This window comes from Panulirus ornatus, chromosome 57 (genome assembly GCF_036320965.1).
Source record: "Panulirus ornatus isolate Po-2019 chromosome 57, ASM3632096v1, whole genome shotgun sequence".
NCBI classification, from domain to species: domain Eukaryota; kingdom Metazoa; phylum Arthropoda; class Malacostraca; order Decapoda; family Palinuridae; genus Panulirus; species Panulirus ornatus.
The window spans coordinates 4,221,301-4,246,440 of record NC_092280.1 but is presented as its reverse complement, the minus strand read 5'-3'; the positions used below and the strand labels follow the sequence as shown (position 1 = coordinate 4,246,440).

Genomic DNA, 25,140 nt, shown 5'->3' with positions numbered 1-25,140 from the left:
TAGATGGGAGGATTTCCAGCCCCCCCCCAGCTCCCTCCCCTTTTAAAAAAGTTGCCTTCTACGACATGCAGGGAATACATGGGAAGTATTCTTTCTCCGCCATCCCCAGGGATAATTTAATTACTAATTTTATTACTATTCCTGCAATTTATGATGATTTTAATCCAAAAGTAATTCTTTTAGATCCTTCTATTGGCTGTCATGCAGAAATTGTCATATTCTTTTCCCTTTTTCTATTTTTAATGTGCAGTGCAGGTTATTTCAGTCTTTCCTTATTGTTCATATGTTCAGCTACCTTAATTTCACTTGTAAAGTGTCTCTGAATTCTCTCCAGTCAATTTATTTGGGTTGCTTGGTGAGTACATGATATAGCATTGCTCAATTTAGCTTCTGATTGACACATTGAATATTTTCATCAGTTTTTGTTTTCATAGTGAAAGTTCTCATTATCCAAAATCTGAATGCCTTTGCATTTAGAATTCCTGCCTAAGTGGCATGAGTTGCCAATTTTTTTACCTGGAGTCATTATTGTTTTATGTTTTTCTCAGTAATTCTATGGTACTTACTTATTTCTGTTGCTTCTTTGGGTTTTGTGCTTGTTCTGCCCTAGTGGTGTCCAACACTTCTCTAATCCACAGAACTTTTTCTTTTGTCTTAGAATATATTACACCTATTAGAAGTGGACAGAGTGAAGAACCCTGTGTCTGTATATTACAGTTTCTTAGATATACATGAAATGTGAACTTTCGAGTACCGTCATCATATTCAATTTTTAATGATGACTCCTAAATCTTTAATAGTATTTTACTTTTAGTATCATTTTTCTATTGGAACCTTGTAAAATGTCACTGTAGTACTGTTGATTGATCCATGTATTTGGTTAAAGCTTTCTCTTTGAACTCTTTTGCACATTTATTTAATATATTCAAAATGATCATTTTCTCTTTGTCTTCTAATCTTTTCATTTAACCCAATCTAGTGTCATCTGTAAAACGTATGACTGAACTTTCTTGAATTGTACCTCTTGTCATATGTTTGATATAGTGCCATTTTTGTCAGTGCTGAAGCTAATACCATTCCTTGTGATACACTTGATGAAACACCTGATAGATATAGTTTCATTTGCCACTACTTCATATTTTCTGCCTTTAAAAAACTCTTATCCCTCTTGTGCTTTGCTCTGCTCTTCTCATACAAAATTCTGTAATTTACTTTTTCAAATACTTTTGGAAAGTAAAATGATTATTTATCCTCATTCCTTGCATAAGTTTCATGTATGTAATTGTAAAGAGGAGATATTTAATTTTGAATACTTTTAATTGGTGTAAATCCCTGTTGGTATTCCCCTGATATGGTTATTTATGTTATCTATAGTCAGGTGTTTCAGTATGTTTCTTGTTCCAAGATTTTCATTCTATTTTACTACTAACTGCATAATGAGTTAGCACCAGGAGCACATTATGAATGGTTCCATTCACTCCAACTCTTTAGCTGGCATGCATAATGCAGCAAAACTGGCATTCCCCCTATCCACAACCAAGCCACACAGACCTTTCCTTGATGTGATGGGAAACAGTGTCACCTGCTGTGCTGATGTCTTTCATTGCTGTGTGGAAAGGGGGAGTTGTGGTTAGTTGAAGCCATCTATGTTGTGAGGTCTTGTGTAGTAGCATAGTTGAGTGATTTGGTTGAAAGCCATGTCATATGGATGAGAGTTGGATATTATGCTTTTGTTGTAGGTCAGTTCTCAGAGTCTGGATACAGGTGACAGAAGTGATATATGCTAGTAGGAGGAGGGAGAGTTGGATAGTTTGTAGTGTTTTAGGACTGGTCCTATCTTATCAAACTTCTAAATGTAAGGGATTTTGTTGAGAAGTGCCATCTATATATACATGTATAGGCATTGCTAGGATCTTGCTTGAGGTTACACAGTGAGTGAAGAGTTACTGTAGTGCTGAAATGGGTTTATGAATCTCCGGTGGCAGCACTGTCATACATAAAAAAAAAGAAATGATGATACTCTATGTGGAATTGTCAGCTTTTTTTTTTTATCATACGTCTCTTGAAAAAAGGAAGAGACATTTTGAATGATTTGTAAGTTTAATAGAAGAAGTAAGATTACACAGAGTCTATGAGCTACAATTCAGTAGTCACATGATTCTTAACAAAGAACTGTTAAATAGAAGGCTAGCAAAAATGATGAAAGTTTAGGAAAAGGCAAACAAAGGGATAAAGTATTCATTGCATCAAGCATAAATATCTATCTCTGATGCCCTTTCCTTCAGTGAAGTCCCATCATGGGGATGACCCTGGCAAAAGTCTCCACTTATCCCTGTCCTTGCATGCCTCCCTTTCATACACCATTCCACACATTCATCCATCATTTCCCTCCCTCCAGTTCTCTTCCACTCTCTTTCCTTATGACACTAGTGGTTTTCATCTTACACCAACCCCTTTAATTGTACTATCCATATGCCCAGACCACCTCAAAGTATGTTTCACTCACTCTACCTTTGTACAACTTATTTCCTGCCATACAACATCTCTCATATACCCCCTTTTCATTCTGTCTAGTCATACCACATGTTCCTCTCAAATAGCTCATTTCCTCAGCCTGGATTCTTGATCTCTGTGATGCATTTCATGTCATGTTTTGGCAACATGGGTCAGGGCTGGGAGGACTATTGTATCCCTTAATCCTTCTTTACTTCCATTCTTACAACTCTTCCCCTCATTATTCTATTAAGGGACCCAACAACTCTTCTCCCCCTGCACTGCTCTCTACCTCCTTATCACCAAACTTATCCACAGTAGCTCCAGAAATACTTAAATTCTCTCACCTCTTCTAGTCTTCTTACCTTCATATCTATAACACAGTTCAATACACTTTTGTCATATATTCTATAGTTTTTTTTTTTTTTTTAAATCTATACCTTCTCTTTTTTTCCTTTCAAACATCATTGTTTTACACATGATAAAACACATGACCTTCAGCAACTTCCCTTCAACTCTCAGCAAACAACACAGTATCATCTGCAAAAAGGCTTGTCACTAACTATACCTCACAAACACACTCCATCTCTGCACTCCAATTCCCTAGTTTTGTTTTCACCTCTTTTATCACTTCATACCATTCAGCAGTTGTCCCCCTACCCTATATATCCTAAACACATTCCATAAAGCATTTCACTTGACTTTGTCATACACTTTCTCCAGATCCATAAAAGCTGTATGCAGCTTCTTACCTTTAGCTAAATGACTCAAAAGTTAAAACTTCCATGAGCAGGGAAAAATTATGAGAATCTTAAGCCAAAAGCTACAAGAAACTATTGTTATGAAATTAAGCTCTACAGGCTGAAGGCAAGTAGAAACTTTATAAAATAATGAGGAGTCACAGGTAATCATAGTGAAAGTACTTATATATAGTGGGGTAGAGAAGTTACAGGTGAATGCAGTCACTTGTCACACACATACTGGAATGTCACAAGAACCTCTTGATTGGCTGATCTTGATTTGCCAGCAAGGGTCACAAAGGTTACTCATCACAGATCAGAGAGTAGAGAATCACTCGGAGGTAATTAATGCTAATGAATATCACAAGTGCTCCAGAGAAATCAACGCTCTAGCCGTACACATATTACAGGTGTAAGTGACAATGCATATCAGAGCTTAGCTGGCTTGTTCCCCTGAGAGGGTCTGGGAGATCTTGTTGTGGGATGGGTGGATCTTGGCATGTGGGTTGGTATATCGTAGCACGTGGGCCACAGGAATCTTGGATTCCCTTCTGCTCCCTCACACTGCACTTATCCAGCTCTTCCGTCTGCCCCCACTGCCCTTGGTCCCTGATAAAGTATAGATCTGTCACACATTTCTTCTGCTATATAGGGCTCCTGCAAGGGGAGACCATGTGGCTGTGCAGCCTTATGATATTTATCTCAGGTTGGTACACTAATGGTTACTTCTTGCCAAACTCTTGGAGACTCTGAGGGATTGGTAGTGGTTCTGTGGTCCAGCCCCCCCACCCTGGGAAAGGCTTTAGATATCCATCTGATATAGACACAAAAATTAAATGAATATATGAATAAATCCTTCACAATGCAGTTTATTCGTATGTTAGCTCTCGTGTACCAGTCTCTGGTCTATTAATTTTCTGTGCACTGGTCACATAGATGTCCAAGTCGTAAATACCTTTCCCAGGTATTTGCATTTCCAGTAACAAGTCCTTATCTTTTGATATTTTTTATTGAAATATTACTTTTCCTCTAGACAAAAAATGCATTTCCTCTTTGCAATATATGGGAATGAAACTTGAGACACGATTCAGGGGAAACTCCTTGCTCTTTGTGTAGGTACTATGTTTTTGAGTACATTTTTCTTGACCCATTTCCAATGATTCTGCTCCTTATGTAAGAATGCTTAAAACTGCTACACTACAATACAATGTAATAGTAAGGAATGGATATGGTTCATTTAAGTAACACATGGTGGGAGTAACATGGTGATATGTCATTTGCAGCACTCAGCATATTTAGGCAGTGGGACAATGTAGAAAGTTCCTCACTCAAGTAGGGGTTTAAGAATTTCATATCCATTTTCAAAGAATGTTGACATTTCCATCTTAAGATGTATACTTGCATTTCCCACTTTAGCAAGATACCATCAGGAACTAATACTCTGGGGAAAATCCTTTCTTTGCTTCCTATTTGTAAAAAATATTTCAAGATGGGAGGAGGTTTCCAGCCCCTGCTCCTGCACCAGTTAATTGCCTTCTATGATATAAAGGAAATATATGGGTAGTGTTCTTTCTCTCTTATCCCAGAGAGGATTATGTATGCCTATAATGGTGTTGCTGGACTCTGCCAGTTTGAGGTTTCTTTGAAAGCGAAATGTTACTTGCCAGTTTGAGGTAACTTTGAAAGTGAAATGTCACATTTGGTGAGGCTATATCATTTTCAGTTGATGAAAAAGAAGTTCTAGCATCAAAGGAGTCCATCCTGTCCAAACTACTGGATGTAGCACAGTCTTGAAGCTGCAGAAATCCCAAGACCATTGAGAAAGGGGTCTTAGGGCAAAATAATTTCAATTTATTTTATTTACATACAATTCCATTAGGTCCAGTTTCAATGAGAGAGTCCTGGTGTTACCTCGGACCTTTCTACAGGTACCTGCATCCCAAGGCTGCACTTCATCTAGTAGCAGGGAAATGTAGACTCCTTTGAAGTGTGAAGGTTTTTGAAGAGCCTGTACTTTCAGTGATACAGCCTTACCAAAGGTGACACAGGAGAGTAGTTTCTGAATGATGAATGTTTGGTGGGTTGTTGTTGAAGACGAGCTGTGAGAGTGGTGGCTTAGTGCTCATTGGATTTTTTCATTGTATATGTGTTTTGTTAGTGTTGCAATCGCCTAGAGTAAGGTGATCTGTGAGGAGAGGCTGCTGAGGTGAGAGGCATGATTAAGCTTTTTATTTCTACTTAGGGTTTGGTGATTAGTTATGGAGTTGTTTAGATAGGAGGTCTAGTGCTGTTGCACAAAATTAAGTGCAGAGCGTGTTGACATGGGATTGTATTGGAAGCCTCTGCTATGAAGCTTTTGCACTGCACAGGAAGCAGGTTATGTTTACTAGGCAGGGCTATAGGTAAAAATGTGTGGTATTGTTATGTGTGTGTATGTGCTTTAGTTTGTCATTTTAGGGCGAGCACCACAACTGTGGAGAGAGCATTCTGTGTCTTCAATGTGGAAGTTGCATCTTGGATAAAAGGAATCTTGTGATATGCTGAACCTTTGTTTTTAATGTTAGAAATATTACTAAGATACAAGCACCTATGATGAGGTTTTTGCCATGATAGTCAGGTTAGAATGCTTCTTGAAATGTGCTGTTTCTCTCAACTGCCACTCCTACACCTTGCTTGTTGTATAATGCTATTTTGTTCTGAGCAGCTACTATGCCAATGTTCATTTGGTATTGACTTTATCTTAAGAGTCCAGTCTTCTTTTGAATGTATATCTTGTTCCTCTATGTAAATTTCATAGTTCTGGTATTGCATTAAGTAAGCTTACCAGATTCCTAACTGGATGCTCATATTTTTATCTAGTGCCTTTCTAATATCTTTCCTGGTAATTACACTTGATTTTGTTGATTGTGTCTGCCTTGCTGAGTTGCTTACAGGTTTACAATGTTGCTCTTTATACCTTTTATGTGTTTATATGCTTTTAATCAGGATTCCTGTGGTGTAGCAGTTACCGTTCCTGACCATGATACATTCATGAGCTGCCCAGGGTTGAGCACATAGGTTCGAATCCTGGTTGCAACAGTCTGTCCACAGTCAACCCAGCCGTTCATTCACCCCTAGGGTTGGTCAGTTAAATGGGTACTTGGCTTAGGATGGCGTTAATTAGGGACTCGGCCGCCTGTGCCATCTCGGCTTCAAAAGTATAAAACTATTCTCACCTTCATTTGTGAGTTTGTTATGAATAATATTTCATTATGCTTTTCTTTAATCCTATCAATTACTATAATTATACATGATGCTGGGCTGACTGTTTTATATTGTTTTTGGCAATTTGGATTTCTCTCTGTGTATTGATGTTACGTATACCTTATATGTGTATCTACTTTGTCTTAGCTGCATCATGAGAGGGTTAGCTATTGTTTTCTTTGTCTATTTTAGTGAAATTGTATTAGGCTGTGGTGCTGAGTTCTCTTTTAGTTGGTCATTTGCTTCATTGACGTGTCCTGATAGATTGATATTTGTAAGTACATGCTTGTTATAGTCATTAAATACTTCCTTTTTAATTACTTTATTCTTTCATGTACTAAACACTGACTTATATAGGTTAATCAATGTTTGGCAAATTCTTTTGGGATCCTTAACATAACTTACCTTTAAAAGTTCCAATACATGTTTTTTGTTCTTTTTGTTGTTTCTGTGTGCAATAGTAGTTTTGAATAACTTTCTCCATTTATTCTTTGTTCTTTTTAATGTGACTCCATTTTTTCTCTGCCAGCATTAGTTATTTCCCTCTCTAATTGTTCAGTTTTTTCTGTGCTTGTACTATATCTTAGTTGTATAGCCTATTCAGCTGAATCCTGCAGTGGTAATTTTCCATCCCCATGTCTCTGGTTCTTTTTAAAATCTCTATTTTCACTTTATTGTGTTGGTCATATATACTCTGTGCCTTACTAAACTCGACATCAGACACTCGGTGTATTTCCTTGATATTTTGTCATTTACATATTATGCTGCCCTCTCTGCAGCCTCATTTGGTAAATTACTATATTCCTCTGTTTCTGCATCTTGAGGTCTCTGTTCATTTTTACTTGTCAATACCATCTTTTTCTTACATAAGCTTCAGAATTATCTCCTGTTCTTTATCTTGTTTCCTTCAACAGCCTTTGATCTCTGTGTTATTGGCATTTCCTTTGATTATTTCTCTCTAACCACATCCAGCATTGCATGTCCCCTCTTTCATCTGGTTTTATGTCATAGTTCCTTTAATTCCTTTGATTTTGTGATCATTTTATTTCATACTTTGTTTCCTAATGTCTTCATCCATTTGCTGTACCTGTCCAGCTTGTTTCCTTTATCAATGTCAGTAACTTCTCTATACTGAAGGTTCCCACTGTTTCATCCTTCAGTTATTCTCTAATCAAAATGTGTTTGCGTACATGCTTATGTGTGTAAAATTTAATTTTTTTTTTATATAATGTAAAGATAACTCCATTAATAATAGACACATTTTGACCACATTACACATACCTGCGGCAGTAAATTATCAGAAAGACAACTGCAACATTTCCGAGTACCAACACTGTCATTATCACTGTCGGTACCACCAAATCTGTTGAAACATATATATATGTGAATGCTGCTGTATGAGTTTTACTTTTTATGCTACAGGGCAATTTCTTGTGTGAAGAACTGTAAAGTGAAATATTTTTAATACTAAAACTATATTTCTTTTTAATTTAATTGATGAGAGTAGATAGTAATCACTTTGTGTTATCAAGTTATATAATATGGAAATATATATTTACAATGTAATTAGAAGTGAGAAAAAGTAAGATTATTCTTATATGAGTTGTCTTAGTCTGTGTTTTGTTCCTCTTAAATTGATGTTATTTTACTCTCATATTAGGGAATGTGACTGAGTTACTGAAATAAATCGAGGGCAATATAGATCTTTGCCATCAAATAGAGTTGGGATAATGATAGTGATCATTATTTGTTCAGAATTCCTCAGTAATGGAGACACTAATTCACAAAATGAACTCTAGATTACTTATTACTTTTCATTTGATACAAAATAGATTTATTTACAATATCTAATTAATACTACTTCATCCACAGATATTTGAATAAAAGAAGAAAGACAGTCAGCTTACCATAGACCAAATGTGCTTGACGCAACATTTCTGCTTGAGCATATCTGGAACTCCCATTTACCAAGGTGTAATACTGTGACTCTGTAATATTGCCATTCTCGAACAACTCCTCAGCATCTAGGGGATACAGTGTTTCAGATATGGCTCCTTGACTAAAAGAAAAACCATCATACCCTATTCAATGATAAACCAGATTTCCTCAAAGGACAGCTGTCTCTTACAAGATACTTAAAGCTTATCAAGTCAGAATGTAATATTCATAAAACACCAGTAAAAAATTATAAATCATGAAACATACCGACACAGTTAGGAAGAGTATCATTCCATGTATGTGCCCAGTTACATTGGAGTAGACGATGTCGAGCAAGTGTATCAGGAAATACATGATGTACGCAGCACAGATATTCAGCATGAGTAGCATTTCGAAAAACACGGTATCCATCCTCAGGAGTGATAAGTGTCTCACATCCGAGAGCTGGTTAGTAACATAAACAAAGTGTTTGTCAGCATTGTCATTCAAGAGACAAAGTAATTCATGAGGCATATTTACTGATCGTTTAAGAGTTCAAGAACTAATTTGACATTTATACGTGTTTCTCATTTAGTATTAAGATTTGAAGAAAGTTAAGAAAACTGTACACTCTTAACAATGTTTTGAAAATCAAAATGATGAAATGGAATATGCTTTCTAGAAATACTATGGGCCTTACATGTGCTTAATCTGCCACTGCGTACAGTGATATGATAAACTGTGAATGCTGTAAGATGATTTATTTTGTAAAAAATTAAGATATTATTAATGCACAAAACACTCCACTTTAAAAAGAAACTGTGTAATGTCTTTACTGATGATTAGAACTTTGTAAGCTAAAACATAGCATCAGCCCTTACCTTGGAAATAAGCAAGATATCCACGTTTAGGAAATACAGTAGAAGTTGCAGTGAGAGTAAGGTTCATTTCAGAACCCTCAGATGTAATTCTGAGAGGTTGATTAGTCTCCCCACATTGGTGAAACAGCTGCTTGCTGCCCTCTGTCACTGATAAGCTGTCCCTACAACTATCTTCACTTGGCTGCACAATCTCTGTAAATAGCATGTTCATTATGGAAACCCTTTAATATTTTCTGAAGAATGACCAATAATATTGAAGTACATCAATATGTGATTCATATATACTGTACATCTTTAACTATGAATACAACAGTTTGACTCATGGATAATTTTCCCCAGATATTTTGCATTTATAATGATGTCCACATTGTCAAGTATTGAAGAAGTATTGAAGTATTAAGAAGTATTAAAGAAGAACTGTCCACATCTGTATGGTCATCACTTCAGGAATAAATAGAGGCCAGATTTAAGCTCAAAGAAATACATATCAACAGAGATATCAGATATGCAGATGTTTTAATACCACTGTACATTGAATGACTATCATTATATATACAACACCTTTGTATTACCATATTTTATGTTCATGTATTGAAAGTAAGTTAAACAATTGAACTTTCCAAAAATATTTTAAAACCCTTAAGAAGTCTGGAATTCCATGGCTCATTCCCTGGTGTTTATCATATTTGCCAATTGCAGGTTAAACAAAAATAGGCTCCTGAAATTCATACTATTTTTCCAAACATTTCTTATGGCATCTTTATTCTTCGTCATAGGCTTTGATTTATATATTCTCATTTTATCTTTTCAGTAAGAGCTTATCTTTGTACTCAGGTTAAGGAATAAGCAATTTAGTGTTAGTATGAGTATGTCACGATGCATCTTCCATGTTTAAATTTTATTTATTTGAGATCTAGAGCTGTGTTAAATACATTGACTTTGGTAATCCTGATTAGTGGATGGTATGTTTCATCAGAGTTAGTTACTACAGTTGCTGTGCTTCTCAGAACAATAAATTTTTTGATATTGTATAATTTGTCTTACTTTCTACCACCTATAAATGCAACCTGAAGGTGTTACAGTAAAGGCTTAGATTTTTGCTAAAAGATAAAGTTATCAAAGTTTGTAAACCAATCTGCATGTCTTAAAAATAGCTATTAAACCAGTCTACATGTCAGAAAAGTAGCAGTATGATTACCTCTGATACTGAGATCGCTGATGGTTAGCATGACACGTTGACCCTCATCGACACGAATAGTGATGGTACAGACTCCTGGATCACCTAAGTAGTACTCAGGATACCCAACACTTTGCACCCACCCAGTTTGAGCCCACACCTCACTTCCACACACACGATGGAAGTCTGACTCTGGAAGAACGGGATATCCTGTGTTTTGCTTTTCAAAATAGCAGGGTACTTGCAACAGCAGTTATACAAGTTATGTGCACATAATGAATACATATCCTACATTCTTAAATACATCTTTGTTTGATTTTATGTTGATTTTTGTATCTGAAAAATATGTAGTTGTACATACCATGGAAAGTTTTGTGGGGCCTGGATGTGGAAAGGGAGCTGTGGTTTCAGTGCATTACACATGACAGCTAGAGACTGAGTTTGAATGAATGAGGCCTTTGTTGTCTTTTCCTAGTGCTACCTTGTGCACGTGCAGGGGGAGGGGGTTGTCATTTCATGTGTGGTGGGGTGGCGATGGAATGAATAAAGGCAGCAAGTATGAATTATGTACATGTGTATATATGTATATGTTTGTGTATGTATATAGATGATATGTATACATTGAAATGTATTGGTATGTATATGTGTGTGTGTGGACATGTATGTATATACATGTGTATGTGGGTGGGTTGGGCCATTCTTTCACCTGTTTCCTTGTGATACCTCACTAACGTGGGAGAGAGCGACTAAGTATAATAAATGAATATAAAATAAGGGGGTGACTGTATTATTGACTGGTTGGTAAGGTTATTTAATGTATGTATGACTCATGGTGAGGTGCCTGAGGATTGGCAGAATGCGTGCATAGTGCCATTGTACAAAGGCAAAGGGGATAAGAGTGAGTGCTCAAATTACAGAGGTATAAGTTTGTTGAGTATTCCTGGTAAATTATATGGGAGGGTATTGATTGAGAGGGTGAAGGCATGTACAGAGCATCAGATTGGGGAAGAGCAGTGTGGTTTCAGAAGTGGTAGAGGATGTGTGGATCAGGTGTTTGCTTTGAAGAATGTATGTGAGAAATACTTAGAAAAGCAAATGGATTTGTATGTAGCATTTATGGATCTGGAGAAGGCATATGATAGAGTTGATAGAGATGCTCTGTGGAAGGTATTAAGAGTATATGGTGTGAGAGGCAAGTTGTTAGAAGCAGTGAAAAGTTTTTATCGAGGATGTAAGGCATGTGTACGTGTAGGAAGAGAGGAAAGTGATTGGTTCTCAGTGAATGTAGGTTTGTGGCAGGGGTGTGTGATGTCTCCATGGTTGTTTAATTTGTTTATGGATGGGGTTGTTAGGGAGGTGAATGCAAGAGTTTTGGAAAGAGGGGCAAGTATGAAGTCTGTTGGGGATGAGAGAGCTTGGGAAGTGAGTCAGTTGTTGTTCGCTGATGATACAGCGCTGGTGGCTGATTCATGTGAGAAACTGCAGAAGCTGGTGACTGAGTTTGGTAAAGTGTGTGAAAGAAGAAAGTTAAGAGTAAATGTGAATAAGAGCAAGGTTATTAGGTACAGTAGGGTTGAGGGTCAAGTCAACTGGGAGGTAAGTTTGAATGGAGCAAAACTGGAGGAAGTAAAGTGTTTTAGATATCTGGGAGTGGATCTGGCAGCGGATGGAACCATGGAAGCGGAAGTGGATCATAGGGTGGGGGAGGGGGCGAAAATCCTGGGAGCCTTGAAGAATGTGTGGAAGTCGAGAACATTATCTCGGAAAGGCAAAAATGGGTATGTTTGAAGGAATAGTGGTTCCAACAATGTTGTATGGTTGCGAGGCGTGGGCTATGGATAGTGTTGTGCGCAGGAGGATGGATGTGCTGGAAATGAGATGTTTGAGGACAATGTGTGGTGTGAGGTGGTTTGATCGAGTAAGTAACGTAAGGGTAAGAGAGATGTGTGGAAATAAAAAGAGCGTGGTTGAGAGAGCAGAAGAGGGTGTTTTGAAATGGTTTGGGCACATGGAGAGAATGAGTGAGGAAAGATTGACCAAGAGGATATATGTGTCAGAGGTGGAGGAACGAGGAGAAGTGGGAGACCAAACTGGAGGTGGAAAGATGGAGTGAAAAAGATTTTGTGTTATCGGGGCCTGAACATGCAGGAGGGTGAAAGGAGGGCAAGGAATAGAGTGAATTGGATCGATGTGGTATACCGGGGTTGACGTGCTGTCAGTGGATTGAATCAGGGCATGTGAAGCGTCTGGGGTAAACCATGGAAAGCTGTGTAGGTATGTATATTTGCGTGTGTGGACGTATGTATATACATGTGTATGGGGGTGGGTTGGGCCATTTCTTTCGTCTGTTTCCTTGCGCTACCTCGCAAACGCGGGAGACAGCGGCAAAAAAAAAAAAAAAAAAATTAAATATACATACCACAGTGTTAATTGAAATGATTTTTAACAATTTAGAACTAAAAGCAAATGGGAAAGTAAACTGAAGGTGAAATGATTGTTTTATAATTTAGTTCATGTATCCATGTAAGAGAATAAGATTCATGAAAATCTTAGATTGGAAACTGCTGAAACACTGATTGTAATCTGTGAAGAGGTGGGAAAGGACAATATGTCTCTCTATTATATGTTTAAATATCTGATTTTTGAACAAAGTAAATATAGATCTTGCATAACATATATACTGGAGAGATGTTAGTTTCATATACAGAATGATAGACAATATGGAAAAGAAAGGTACTTGTGAAGATATACCATAGATGAAAAATGAACTGATGTGATGGGACTTCTTAAAATTTGTTGAATGAAAGGGCTAGTTTTATGGGAAAGGCAAAGAAAATCAAATGTAGGTTTGGCTAATATATAGAAGAAATATGGTATTTCTCTTGTGTGAAGTAGGAAGAAATTGTTGCATGTGATTTAGATGGTATGATAGAACACCTTAACAGAGTTATCAGCATATCTTGACTTACAATTTTTCAAATAGTTTGCACTAAATTTTCATATTGTTTCAGTAATGGTTCATTAGATCCAGTTTCTATCTATTCTGACAATGAATGAAGGTATACTATTTGGATGATGACAATCAAGTTTAATGTCACCCAATCATTGGGATGAAGTCACTGTCATAATCAATATGAAATCTAGAACCATGAACTAATTCAAAACTGAACAGCTAAAGAACATATTACTCACTGAATGTGGCTGCACTGTGGATATGATCATAATTAACAAAATGGACTATGAAAAAATTTTTTGCTCTGTAGCTACTGTACACCACTTAAGAGAATACTTCCATAAATTACTAGCACCTTTTCACCAAATATTTCCTCTTCGTCTGATGGAAAATAATCTGTATGCCTCAAATACCCTGTAACAAATGCTAATGGGATGCATCTCAAAGAAATTTGAAGAGGAAAAAGGAGTGAGATGGTTGGTTGACCCTATTCTTGTATGGAGGCATTACTAGGGAAGCACAGGACTTCTTTAACATATTTCATTTTGACTAGGGTACTCAGGACTTCTTTAACAGATTTCATTTCAACAAGGTTCCTCAAGTCTTGGTGGAGTATTTGGTTTTATCCACAATGGACTGCTAATCAACAGTCTCTCATTTCTTAAAACCTGGCACCGCAGAGCTGTGTCAGTTACTTTTTCCTTTATATTTCAGACTCTCCCATTAACTCTTCCCTGTATTGTGACTGGGTACCTTAACTAATGGAGTCAACATCTTCCTTCAAAAAAATGAAGGAATGGTTTCATTTGGTTCAAGATCACCCAACATATATGTCATATGGTTCAAGATCATCCAACATACAGAGTTAATTGTTAACTAAATTATATATATTTATTATACTTTGTCGCTGTCTCCCGCGTTTGCGAGGTAGCGCAAGGAAACAGACGAAAGAAATGGCCCAACCCCCCCCATACACATGTATATACATACGTCCACACACGCAAATATACATACCTACACAGCTTTCCATGGTTTACCCCAGACGCTTCACATGCCCTGCTTCAATCCACTGACAGCACGTCAACCCCGGTATACCACATTGCTCCAATTCACTCTATTCCTTGCCATCCTTTCACCCTCCTGCATGTTCAGGCCCCGATCACACAAAATCTTTTTCACTCCATCTTTCCACCTCCAATTTGGTCTCCCTCTTCTCCTTGTTCCCTCCACCTCCGACACATATATCCTCTTGGTCAATCTTTCCTCACTCATCCTCTCCATGTGCCCAAACCACTTCAAAACACCCTCTTCTGCTCTCTCAACCACGCTCTTTTTATTTCCACACATCTCTCTTACCCTTACGTTACTCACTCGATCAAACCACCTCACACCACACATTGTCCTCAAACATCTCATTTCCAGCACATCCATCCTCCTGCGCACAACTCTATCCATAGCCCACGCCTCGCAACCATACAACATTGTTGGAACCACTATTCCTTCAAACATACCCATTTTTGCTTTCCGAGATAATGTTCTCAACTTCCACACATTCTTCAAGGCCCCCAGGATTTTCGCCCCCTCCCCCACCCTATGATCCACTTCCGCTTCCATGGTTCCATCTGCTGCCAGATCCACTCCCAGATATCTAAAACACTTCACTTCCTCCAGTTTTTCTCCATTCAAACTCACCTCCCAATTGACTTGACCCTCAACCCTACTGTACCTAATAACCTTGCTCTTATTCACATTTACTCTTAACTTTCTTCTTCCACACACTTTTCCAAACTCAGTCACCAGCTTCTGCAGTTTCTCACATGAATCAGCCACCACCGCTGTATCATCAGCGAACAACAACTGACTCACTTCCCAAGCTCTCTCATCCCCAACAGACTAAATAGTTTCATCAAATCTGAAGAAGTCTCACGCGGACCATGAAGAAATGCTCATAAGAGTAATGTGTTTGGAAATAATTGAGAGTTAATACTTTTCTTTAAATATCATAAATTGTTTATTGGTTTGAAGAAGCAGAGAATATGGAGGTCGAAGTGAAGAGCAGTCTTTGAATATTTGCCATAGAGGAGTTTGAGCATGAATGCAGGTGCACAAAACAGTCTTAAATGTATTGTATGAATAGTGTACATATTGATGGTATTTTGTTATGACTGATATAGATTTTTGTTACTGTCAACTATCGATTTAACTGTAATGATAATACTTGGTAATCAAGTCATCCATAGACAAACGCTCTCTCATTACATATTTCTCAATCTCTCGTTGTTACTTACTATGGACACAGTCATAGATGACTCTGAGGACTCCCCCCTTCCACTGGTCCTGATCCTGGAGTGCAGCAGGGACATGTCTCCCCACACTAAATTTACATTCTGTCTGGCCACCACACCTGTTGAGAATCATGCATGTTCATTGATGTACTGTGCCACATAGCTTGGGTGGGTTATTCTACTCAAGAAGAAAAAAAAAGTAAATGCCTGAATTACAGAGGTATATCCACTTTTAGTATATCTGATGTAAAACAAGAGAAAGAGATTTATAAGTTGTATTTAAGAATCAGGATATGGTTGATAAAGATGTCTTGTGGAAGGCGCTGCAAATATATGATGTGGTAGGAAAGCTACTAGATGCAGTGATGAGGTTTTTGGGGGGGAGAGTAAGGTCCTAAGTGTGTTAAGAGAAAGATGAATATGAGAGTCTTGGAGAGAGAGGTGGGGATATAGTATGCTGAGGATGGTGGAGCGTGGAAGTAAGTCAGCTGCTGTTTGCAGATGACTTCTCTATTAGCATATTCAAGTAGGAGGCCATTACTTCCCATTAGCGGCAATTATTTACCATTAACAAAGCACCTTGAACATGGTTTTATTGTGAGGTAAGAAAACTCCCTTTTCTATTGCAAAACTCCCAAAAGATGTTGAAGTGTGCAAACTTTGTGAAAGGTCGCGTTTACCAAGCTTATGGACTGGTAATTATCGACTTGGTGACTTTCATAACTCATGTACTGTGGGAAAAATAAGGTAAAAACTGTGTTAAATGCTGCTGGCGGTTGTAACTTCATCAATTCGATCAAAGTTTGTATAAACATGAATTATATTAAATCGGGATGAACTAGAAACACAATATGCGTATTTAAGAGCAACGAATCGAGTGTCTCCGGACTCGTTGTGTTAACATTTCAGTCCTGCTGACGTTCCTTGGTACATCTCATTACATTACCGTCTTATCAGGAGTCAGCCATATTCCCTGTAACATTGTTAGCATCGTATCATGTTAGCATTTTAAGCGTGCTTTGTCAGCTACGTAAACGTTCAAGCTAGCATTGTCAGGATACCTTCTTGAAGTTAATGCGCACAAACTATGAGTACAGTCTGTGGGGTGAACCAAATGAATCATACAGAACACATAAACGGCAATGTATAATGCCTTCTGGACTGCTGCTGCTCGAGGTCACACCGCGAGTGAAAAGTCAACTTTGCTGAGGCTATCATTGGGAGTACAGTCTTGTCGAAGAACTCATTCCTAAGGAGTCTACATTTCCCTGTTACTGGAAGTAGCATAGTCATGAGATGCAAAAGCCTTTAGAAAGGTCTAGGGTAACAGCAGGATTAGGGTCATTATAAATATAATGCCTGCCAGTCGTATAAGACCATTGGAAGCAAGTATCTTTGTTGCAATTTCGAGCTCGTATTAATATTAAATGGGATGTCGTTAATATAATTTACACCCTTTATATAATGTGGAACTTTTACCAGTATTTCCGTACTTTACAAAAACCGAACGTTCCTCCGCTGAAATTCAGACAATTTACTTGCTCTCCGTAACTATTGTTGAAATGGAGAGCGTTGTAGCTTAGACGTGAATGCATTTCCGTTACAATAATATTCCTCAATATTTTATAATATTGAAAGAAAACAAACTTATCATAGCCAGATGCTAATAACGTTTTATATCGGTCCTTCTTAGATCAGAAAGAAACAGCTCAGGTTTCTTTTGGTCTGGAACTAGTCTGAATGAGGCTCAGCTAACAGGAATGTCACCTCCAATCATCATTCAGATTGGGAGGCTGGAAACATTGGGAAAAACTTTGAAGCGTCCTTACGTTATTATGTAATCAGGATAATTTGCATAATTTCTCTTCTGTTATCTTTAGCTTCGTTCTTATTCATTTTGGAATAAATCAAATGGCTATACTCAACTTGCACAATTCTCAATAGCTGTTCTGTTTACTAAACAGAACAAAGGCTTCCATCCTAATGTAAGAGTTTTTTTTCAGTTCCAATTTGCACAGTTATTTCGCCGAGCGAGTATCCATTTGCACCACCTTCACATACAATATATCTCCACAGAACACGATAACAAATAATTCTGTAGCGTACTTATCTAATATACATGTTGCTTTAATTCATTCGCTCTTTGTTACTATCTCCTGCGTTGCCAATATTTCTTTATGGAATTGCTTTTGAAAAACTACAATCTTTTGCTACCAGATTTGTTGATTGAACAAGGGAGTAACATTACAACTCCTACAACACTGTGATAGATTTAATTTCTCATTTTTGTCTTGAAAGAACAATATGAAGAGAATCAAGTGCACTCGAGGCCCAGAACGCGCTTTACGATCCATCGAGGCTGTTCTGTGGTTGATGAACAGTCATGGGCAGTTAAGAAAGTTTTAATACAATCAATGTCGTTATGGTAATTACAGAACTTGAGTCAATTCTTACGCACTCCATCCCATCAAGCCACTTCATCAAGGTAGATTTGATCCCTCCATCCCCTAATAAGCAGCCAAGTATACATGAGGTCGTAGTAGTCTAACATACATGAGGTCGTAGTAGTCTAACATACATGAAGTCGTAGTAGTCTAACATACATGAGGTCGTAGTAGTCTAGCATACATGAGGTCGTAGTAGTCTAGCATACATGAGGTCGTAGTAGTCTTCTAAGAACAGATTGTCCCAACTTCCGTGGTCAAGGCTGTAAGTTGGGAAGAGTAAGAGGCGCAGAATTTTCACTTTTATATCTTTCCCTCCTTAGAGGAAAAGAGGTTGATATATTGACAAACTAATCTACAGTGATAATTAACAACAGCTATTGTCTCAAGATACTGGTATAAAGGAACTGTTATGAACTAGGTCACCAAAACTCTGGTAAAAAAATAACTTCTGGGCCAGACCACTGTAACACCGGTACAAAATGGCTGTTTTGAGCCAGGCCCTTGAGACATCGGTTTAAAGTCAGTGTTCTGAGCCAGGCGCTCGTAGCTAATTAATATATAACTTTAGCCAAGTGAAAATCTATGTCTTATGTAAGTGAGGGCGAGTGTTATTATGGCGTTGGTCTGGGAGTGATGGTTGAGCGTGGGCGAGTGTGTCGGCCAGAGTCTACGCTCCTCGTGGAAATGTGCTGACTGGTTGTCTGTATCCTAGGTATGTTATTAGCAAAAACCAATTAATTTTCAGTGAATGTGATTTTCAGTCAGTCGAAGTTTAGGCACCCCATTAAAGTTATAATGAGGAGGCGTCAAGACATGCTCAGCGACGCCTCGGAGGGAGTTGTGGGTGGCAGGAAGGCGTAGCAAACATTGCAACACCTAACCTACGTAAGTTACAGCTTGTCTGTCCCATCTAACCCATGTTAATTTATATTCCCACAGGTCTGTGGAGTTAAGGACCAGCATTCCCTCCATAAAATTTGATTATTATTCGCCGTCTGGTTTTGAATAGGATTGGCCATGACAGCTACAGCCTCGAGTTTAGCGTGTCTGCGTTTGCGGGTGATTGCAGCAGTGTATATGGTGTATGTATTTGAGGAGTGAGGAGTAAGCCTTACATTCTAATGGTCACTTTATTTCATTTATGACGAGATATTGTCATTAGGCAGCTATTTAGCTACAGCGGAGAAATTACGAGTGAAGAATAAAATCGTGTGATTTACTTATTATCGAGTGTTATGTGTAATTTTGCGAGTGTGTGGTATTCGTGGAATGAATGCTGACATCCCACGTGCATGTGAGGGAAAAAGAAAAGATATCAACCTGGGCTAGAGAGGCGAACTAGACAGCCAACGCTGCGCTGGTTCAGAGCTTGTGCTACCGTCTCTGACCCTTGGCGATGGTTGCCTGCAGCCTGTGTTGGTGTGTGCTCGGGGAAAGAACATATTTGTTCCTATTATTGTCTAGTGTTGACCTGCAATCTTATCCCTCCAGCCTTGGAAGACTCGGCTGCACCATCCTGGGTGTCAGGAGCTAACTACTAGTGCAGCTGCCTCGGGTTTCGTCCAGTCTGAACATTTCCTGGTGTTATCAACCGTCCTTCATGGCGCGTTTTACTGTCACTTGTTATTGAATTAAAAGCGTGTGGCCTAGTTTCTCTGCAGCCTTTTCCACTGTAAGTGGGCGGGCTTTTATCCGATTACCGTCATGTCCAGGAAATTTTTGCTTGTGTTTTCAGTTCATCATTTTATATCTTTTATTGAGAATGACGCCACGTTCATCATCTTGTGGAACATGTCCGGATGATAACTTTACGACGCGTCAAGAGAAATGGTTAAAATATATGATAACATATATGGTTTTAAAGTCCCACTCCCCCTCTTCTTTTTTTTTTTTTATGCCAAAGGTGGTGATCAGGGGCCAAGGGACCCACGATCGTGGTCGGGCTTTCACTAAAATGATAAAGGAAGACTTTTCCTTTAAAGGATAAAGTCTGCCTCTTACTGATGATGGAATTGGTTGACGTCTGCAGCCCAACTGTAGAACGAATGAGTGAAACATCGAATAAGCTGACCTCCTAATTGCTAGCGTTTACACAATATCCGTGGGGGATGATAAATAATAAATGATGATAATGATAATAATGATAATGATAATGAAAACAGCGATACCAGACCTAACTCCAATGGAGAAGGTAACACACATAGAGAGAGAGAGAGAGAGAGAGAGAGAGAGAGAGAGAGAGAGAGAGAGAGAGAGAGAGAGAGAGAGAGCTGTTTTATGACGAAGAAAACGGCTGGATTTGACAAATGAGAATAGGGTAAACTGATTAAAGATGTTGTACGTAAACGGTGCAAACTGTTGTTGTTGTTAAGTGGTGTGCATGTGGAGGGTAACACAGGGCAGTATGAGAGGCCATTATTCCTAGAAGGTCATCTTGATATCCAGGATTACACCGGAACTTTCCAGGGCTGCTCACCGTAATGGTAATCCACTTTTCCAAACCTACAGATGGTCTCTGTAACCTGTAGATGGGCTGGAGCTGGTCTTTGGAACCTGCAGATGGTCTGCTGAACATGTAGTTCGTCTCCAGAACCTGCAGTCAGTGTGCAGAACCTGCAGAGGATCTTCAGAACCTGTAGATGCACTGGAAGCTGCAGGTGGTCTGTGATTCGACCTGTTGTGGTTAGCGCATCAGACCGTAGTCCAGCGCATAGGTTCGAATCCTGGTTGCTGCAGTCGGTCCACAGTTAAACCAGCTTTTCATCCTCTCCTAAGGTTGGTGGATAAACTGTTTTCCTAGCATTCAGTTGCTCCTGCAGTCTAAGCTTAAGGAAAAATAAAGCAATATAACCTAATTCATCGGTGCTGGATCGTGGAAAAGATGATAATATACGTGGAGCAATATGGATGGTATGAACGGACCTTGTGTCGCAATATTTGCATCGCGGATTCCTAGCCATTGTTGCTGTATTTTGAATATCACCGACTAAGCTGTAGTTAGCGAAGCCAGGGTTCATCATGAGAGTTGAGGTAGATCATGGCCTTGTGCTGGCTGCATTTGATGTTACTTTTCTACTTGGTGTTTCATACGTCCCGTCAGTGGTAAGGAATCGTGAGGTTGGCTGTGTCGCACCTGAAGGTAAGCTGGTGTGAGCCTTACATTCGCCTCTCCCGTACGCTTCCAGAAGAGTTGCTGGTCATCAAGCAAAGCCAATGATACCAATACACTCGAAGACAACTCGTGAGTCACTGTAATGAGTTATGAATTTCCGAGCGTTTACATTAACATGGCTAATGACTGGGAAGTTACTTATGGTCGTAGTGGGCGTGTGAGATGTCTCTCTCCCTCTCAGCCCCAGTGAGGACCCAGGTTCGTCCCAGCTGAATCACTGATGAGAATCTAAAGTTTGAAACTTGGTGTGGTTGGATGTGAATGCCTAATACGACACCGTCTGGAGACACGACGGCACCAGCCTTGAGCACGACTACAAGGCCCTTGAAGTACAGTACGACCCTTGAGTATGACGCCATTGAAAAACCCTCATGCCAAAGGCGAGGCCATTAACGTAAAGTGAACTTTACGTATTACACGGATTTAGTCAGTGTGCCTTCGTTCTAGAGCCAGCGAGACGAGGAGTCTCACTGGGTTGAATAATTGATGTAGAGCCACCGGTCAGTGATTGATTAGGGAGGTGGGTGTGTGGAGAGGGAAGCACGCATTGGCTGTGTCTTGTCACTTGCATATCCTTGCACCTCCTGTGTATTCAGAGCTGCGGGACGAGATGTGTAAGAAGGGATGTGGTCACAAGACTGTTCACATGAGACAAACACACACTGTGATGCTTATTTCTCTTCTTTCCTGCTTTCACTATCTTGACGGCGTCGGTCGATCGTCCATTTCCCAGTGAGTGTGGTTGCATAGGTGTTTATTGTGGTATTCTATCTGCTTGTGAGTGAGTGTACTTGTTCCCGTGATAGTATATATATCACAGTGAGTGAGGGCGCTTGATGTACTAGCACAGGTCTTTTCCGTAAAGCCTTCAGTGGACAGACAGCCAAGTGTGTTCAGGTTACTTGTGGTTAACGTCGATCTCAATACACCTCCCGAATTTCTTCGTTCACCTTCCCTTGTGCCGGACTGTACGCTTGCCTTTCTCCTGGCAATTAATTCCTGCCACGCGCGTGGCCGTTATTATTAATGACATTTGGCCGTTTGTGCAAACGTTTCTGAGCGACGGGGTTGGCCGGTGTTACATCCACCCTCAAGTTTGTTTGGGAATTTGTATCCATCTTGTAATATAATGCCAGCGATTCATTCTCGGATATGAGATTTGTAATTTCCCTTATGTTTGAGGTAGCGGAGGGAAGCTGCTTGGTCAATATATGTGTAGATGATGGGCCGTGTTCTGTGGGTTTAATGCGGAGGGCGATCACTACGCCCAAACCCCTCTGCCTTGTACGGGGAAATGAGTGCTAGGAAACTCATTTCAAGGCGTCCTTGTACAGTGCTGTTAACATGCGAGTAATTCATAAGCTGAGTTGTCAGCGACCCCTCGGGGAGGTTCTAGGGTTGGTGAAGTTGTCAGCGATCCCTCGGGGAGGTTCTAGGTTGGTGAAGTTGTCAGCGATCCCTCGGGGAGGTTCTAGGTTGGTGAAGTTGTCAGCGATCCCTCGGGGAGGTTCTAGGTTGGTGAAGTTGTCAGCGATCCCTCGGGGAGGTTCTAGGGTTGGTGAAGTTGTCAGCGACCCCTCGGGGAGGTTCTAGGGTTGGTGAAGTTGTCAGCGACCCCTCGGGGAGGTTCTAGGTTGGTGAAGTTGTCAGCGATCCCTCGGGGAGGTTCTAGGTTGGTGAAGTTGTCAGCGATCCCTCGGGGAGGTTCTAGGGTTGGTGAAGTTGTCAGCGACCCCTCGGGGAGGTTCTAGGGTTGGTGAAGTTGTCAGCGACCCCTCGGGGAGGTTCTAGGTTGGTGAAGTTGTCAGCGATCCCTCGGGGAGGTTCTAGGTTGGTGAAGTTGTCAGCGACCCCTCGGGGAGGTTCTAGGGTTGGTGAAGTTGTCAGCGACCCCTCGGGGAGGTTCTAGGGTTGGTGAAGTTGTCAGCGATCCCTCGGGGAGGTTCTAGGTTGGTGAAGTTGTCAGCGACCCCTCGGGGAGGTTCTAGGGTTGGTGAAGTTGTCAGCGATCCCTCGGGGAGGTTCTAGGTTGGTGAAGTTGTCAGCGATCCCTCGGGGAGGTTCTAGGTTGGTGAAGTTGTCAGCGACCCCTCGGGGAGGTTCTAGGGTTGGTGAAGTTGTCAGCGACCCCTCGGGGAGGTTCTAGGGTTGGTGAAGTTGTCAGCGATCCCTCGGGGAGGTTCTAGGGTTGGTGAAGTTGTCAGCGACCCCTCGGGGAGGTTCTAGGTTGGTGAAGTTGTCAGCGACCCCTCGGGGAGGTTCTAGGTTGGTGAAGTTGTCAGCGATCCCTCGGGGAGGTTCTAGGTTGGTGAAGTTGTCAGCGACCCCTCGGGGAGGTTCTAGGTTGGTGAAGTTGTCAGCGACCCCTCGGGGAGGTTCTAGGGTTGGTGAAGTTGTCAGCGATCCCTCGGGGAGGTTCTAGGTTGGTGAAGTTGTCAGCGACCCCTCGGGGAGGTTCTAGGTTGGTGAAGTTGTCAGCGATCCCTCGGGGAGGTTCTAGGTTGGTGAAGTTGTCAGCGATCCCTCGGGGAGGTTCTAGGTTGGTGAAGTTGTCAGCGACCCCTCGGGGAGGTTCTAGGGTTGGTGAAGTTGTCAGCGACCCCTCGGGGAGGTTCTAGGTTGGTGAAGTTGTCAGCGATCCCTCGGGGAGGTTCTAGGGTTGGTGAAGTTGTCAGCGATCCCTCGGGGAGGTTCTAGGTTGGTGAAGTTGTCAGCGACCCCTCGGGGAGGTTCTAGGGTTGGTGAAGTTGTCAGCGACCCCTCGGGGAGGTTCTAGGGTTGGTGAAGTTGTCAGCGATCCCTCGGGGAGGTTCTAGGGTTGGTGAAGTTGTCAGCGACCCCTCGGGGAGGTTCTAGGTTGGTGAAGTTGTCAGCGACCCCTCGGGGAGGTTCTAGGGTTGGTGAAGTTGTCAGCGACCCCTCGGGGAGGTTCTAGGTTGGTGAAGTTGTCAGCGATCCCTCGGGGAGGTTCTAGGTTGGTGAAGTTGTCAGCGACCCCTCGGGGAGGTTCTAGGGTTGGTGAAGTTGTCAGCGACCCCTCGGGGAGGTTCTAGGGTTGGTGAAGTTGTCAGCGATCCCTCGGGGAGGTTCTAGGTTGGTGAAGTTGTCAGCGATCCCTCGGGGAGGTTCTAGGTTGGTGAAGTTGTCAGCGACCCCTCGGGGAGGTTCTAGGGTTGGTGAAGTTGTCAGCGACCCCTCGGGGAGGTTCTAGGGTTGGTGAAGTTGTCAGCGACCCCTCGGGGAGGTTCTAGGGTTGGTGAAGTTGTCAGCGACCCCTCGGGGAGGTTCTAGGGTTGGTGAAGTTGTCAGCGACCCCTCGGGGAGGTTCTAGGGTTGGTGAAGTTGTCAGCGACCCCTCGGGGAGGTTCTAGGTTGGTGAAGTTGTCAGCGACCCCTCGGGGAGGTTCTAGGGTTGGTGAAGTTGTCAGCGATCCCTCGGGGAGGTTCTAGGGTTGGTGAAGTTGTCAGCGACCCCTCGGGGAGGTTCTAGGGTTGGTGAAGTTGTCAGCGACCCCTCGGGGAGGTTCTAGGGTTGGTGAAGTTGTCAGCGACCCCTCGGGGAGGTTCTAGGTTGGTGAAGTTGTCAGCGACCCCTCGGGGAGGTTCTAGGGTTGGTGAAGTTGTCAGCGACCCCTCGGGGAGGTTCTAGGTTGGTGAAGTTGTCAGCGACCCCTCGGGGAGGTTCTAGGGTTGGTGAAGTTGTCAGCGATCCCTCGGGGAGGTTCTAGGTTGGTGAAGTTGTCAGCGATCCCTCGGGGAGGTTCTAGGTTGGTGAAGTTGTCAGCGATCCCTCGGGGAGGTTCTAGGTTGGTGAAGTTGTCAGCGACCCCTC

The 25,140-nt window shown here is 41.0% G+C and overlaps 2 protein-coding genes across 4 annotated transcripts in view; one reads left to right on the top strand and one right to left on the bottom strand.

The window, feature by feature from the left end:
• The window catches only part of mRpS10 (mitochondrial ribosomal protein S10), a 40,697-nt gene extending 30,389 nt beyond the window's left edge, over positions 1-10,308 (top strand). For both annotated transcript variants that reach the window (XR_011716795.1, XM_071694306.1), the window contains one exon: positions 8,349-10,308. The gene's annotated coding sequence lies outside the window, so the exon portion shown is untranslated. The remainder of the gene's footprint in view (positions 1-8,348) is intronic.
• The window catches only part of LOC139766109 (uncharacterized), a 136,294-nt gene that overhangs the window by 3,851 nt on the left and 107,303 nt on the right, over positions 1-25,140 (bottom strand). For both annotated transcript variants that reach the window (XM_071694303.1, XM_071694302.1), the window contains exons 3-8: positions 15,693-15,808; positions 10,473-10,643; positions 9,275-9,466; positions 8,682-8,858; positions 8,384-8,500; positions 7,758-7,839 (exon numbers count right to left, since the gene is read on the bottom strand). In XM_071694303.1, coding sequence (XP_071550404.1) covers positions 7,758-7,839; positions 8,384-8,500; positions 8,682-8,858; positions 9,275-9,466; positions 10,473-10,643; positions 15,693-15,808 — 855 coding nt within the window. The remainder of the gene's footprint in view (positions 1-7,757; positions 7,840-8,383; positions 8,501-8,681; positions 8,859-9,274; positions 9,467-10,472; positions 10,644-15,692; positions 15,809-25,140) is intronic.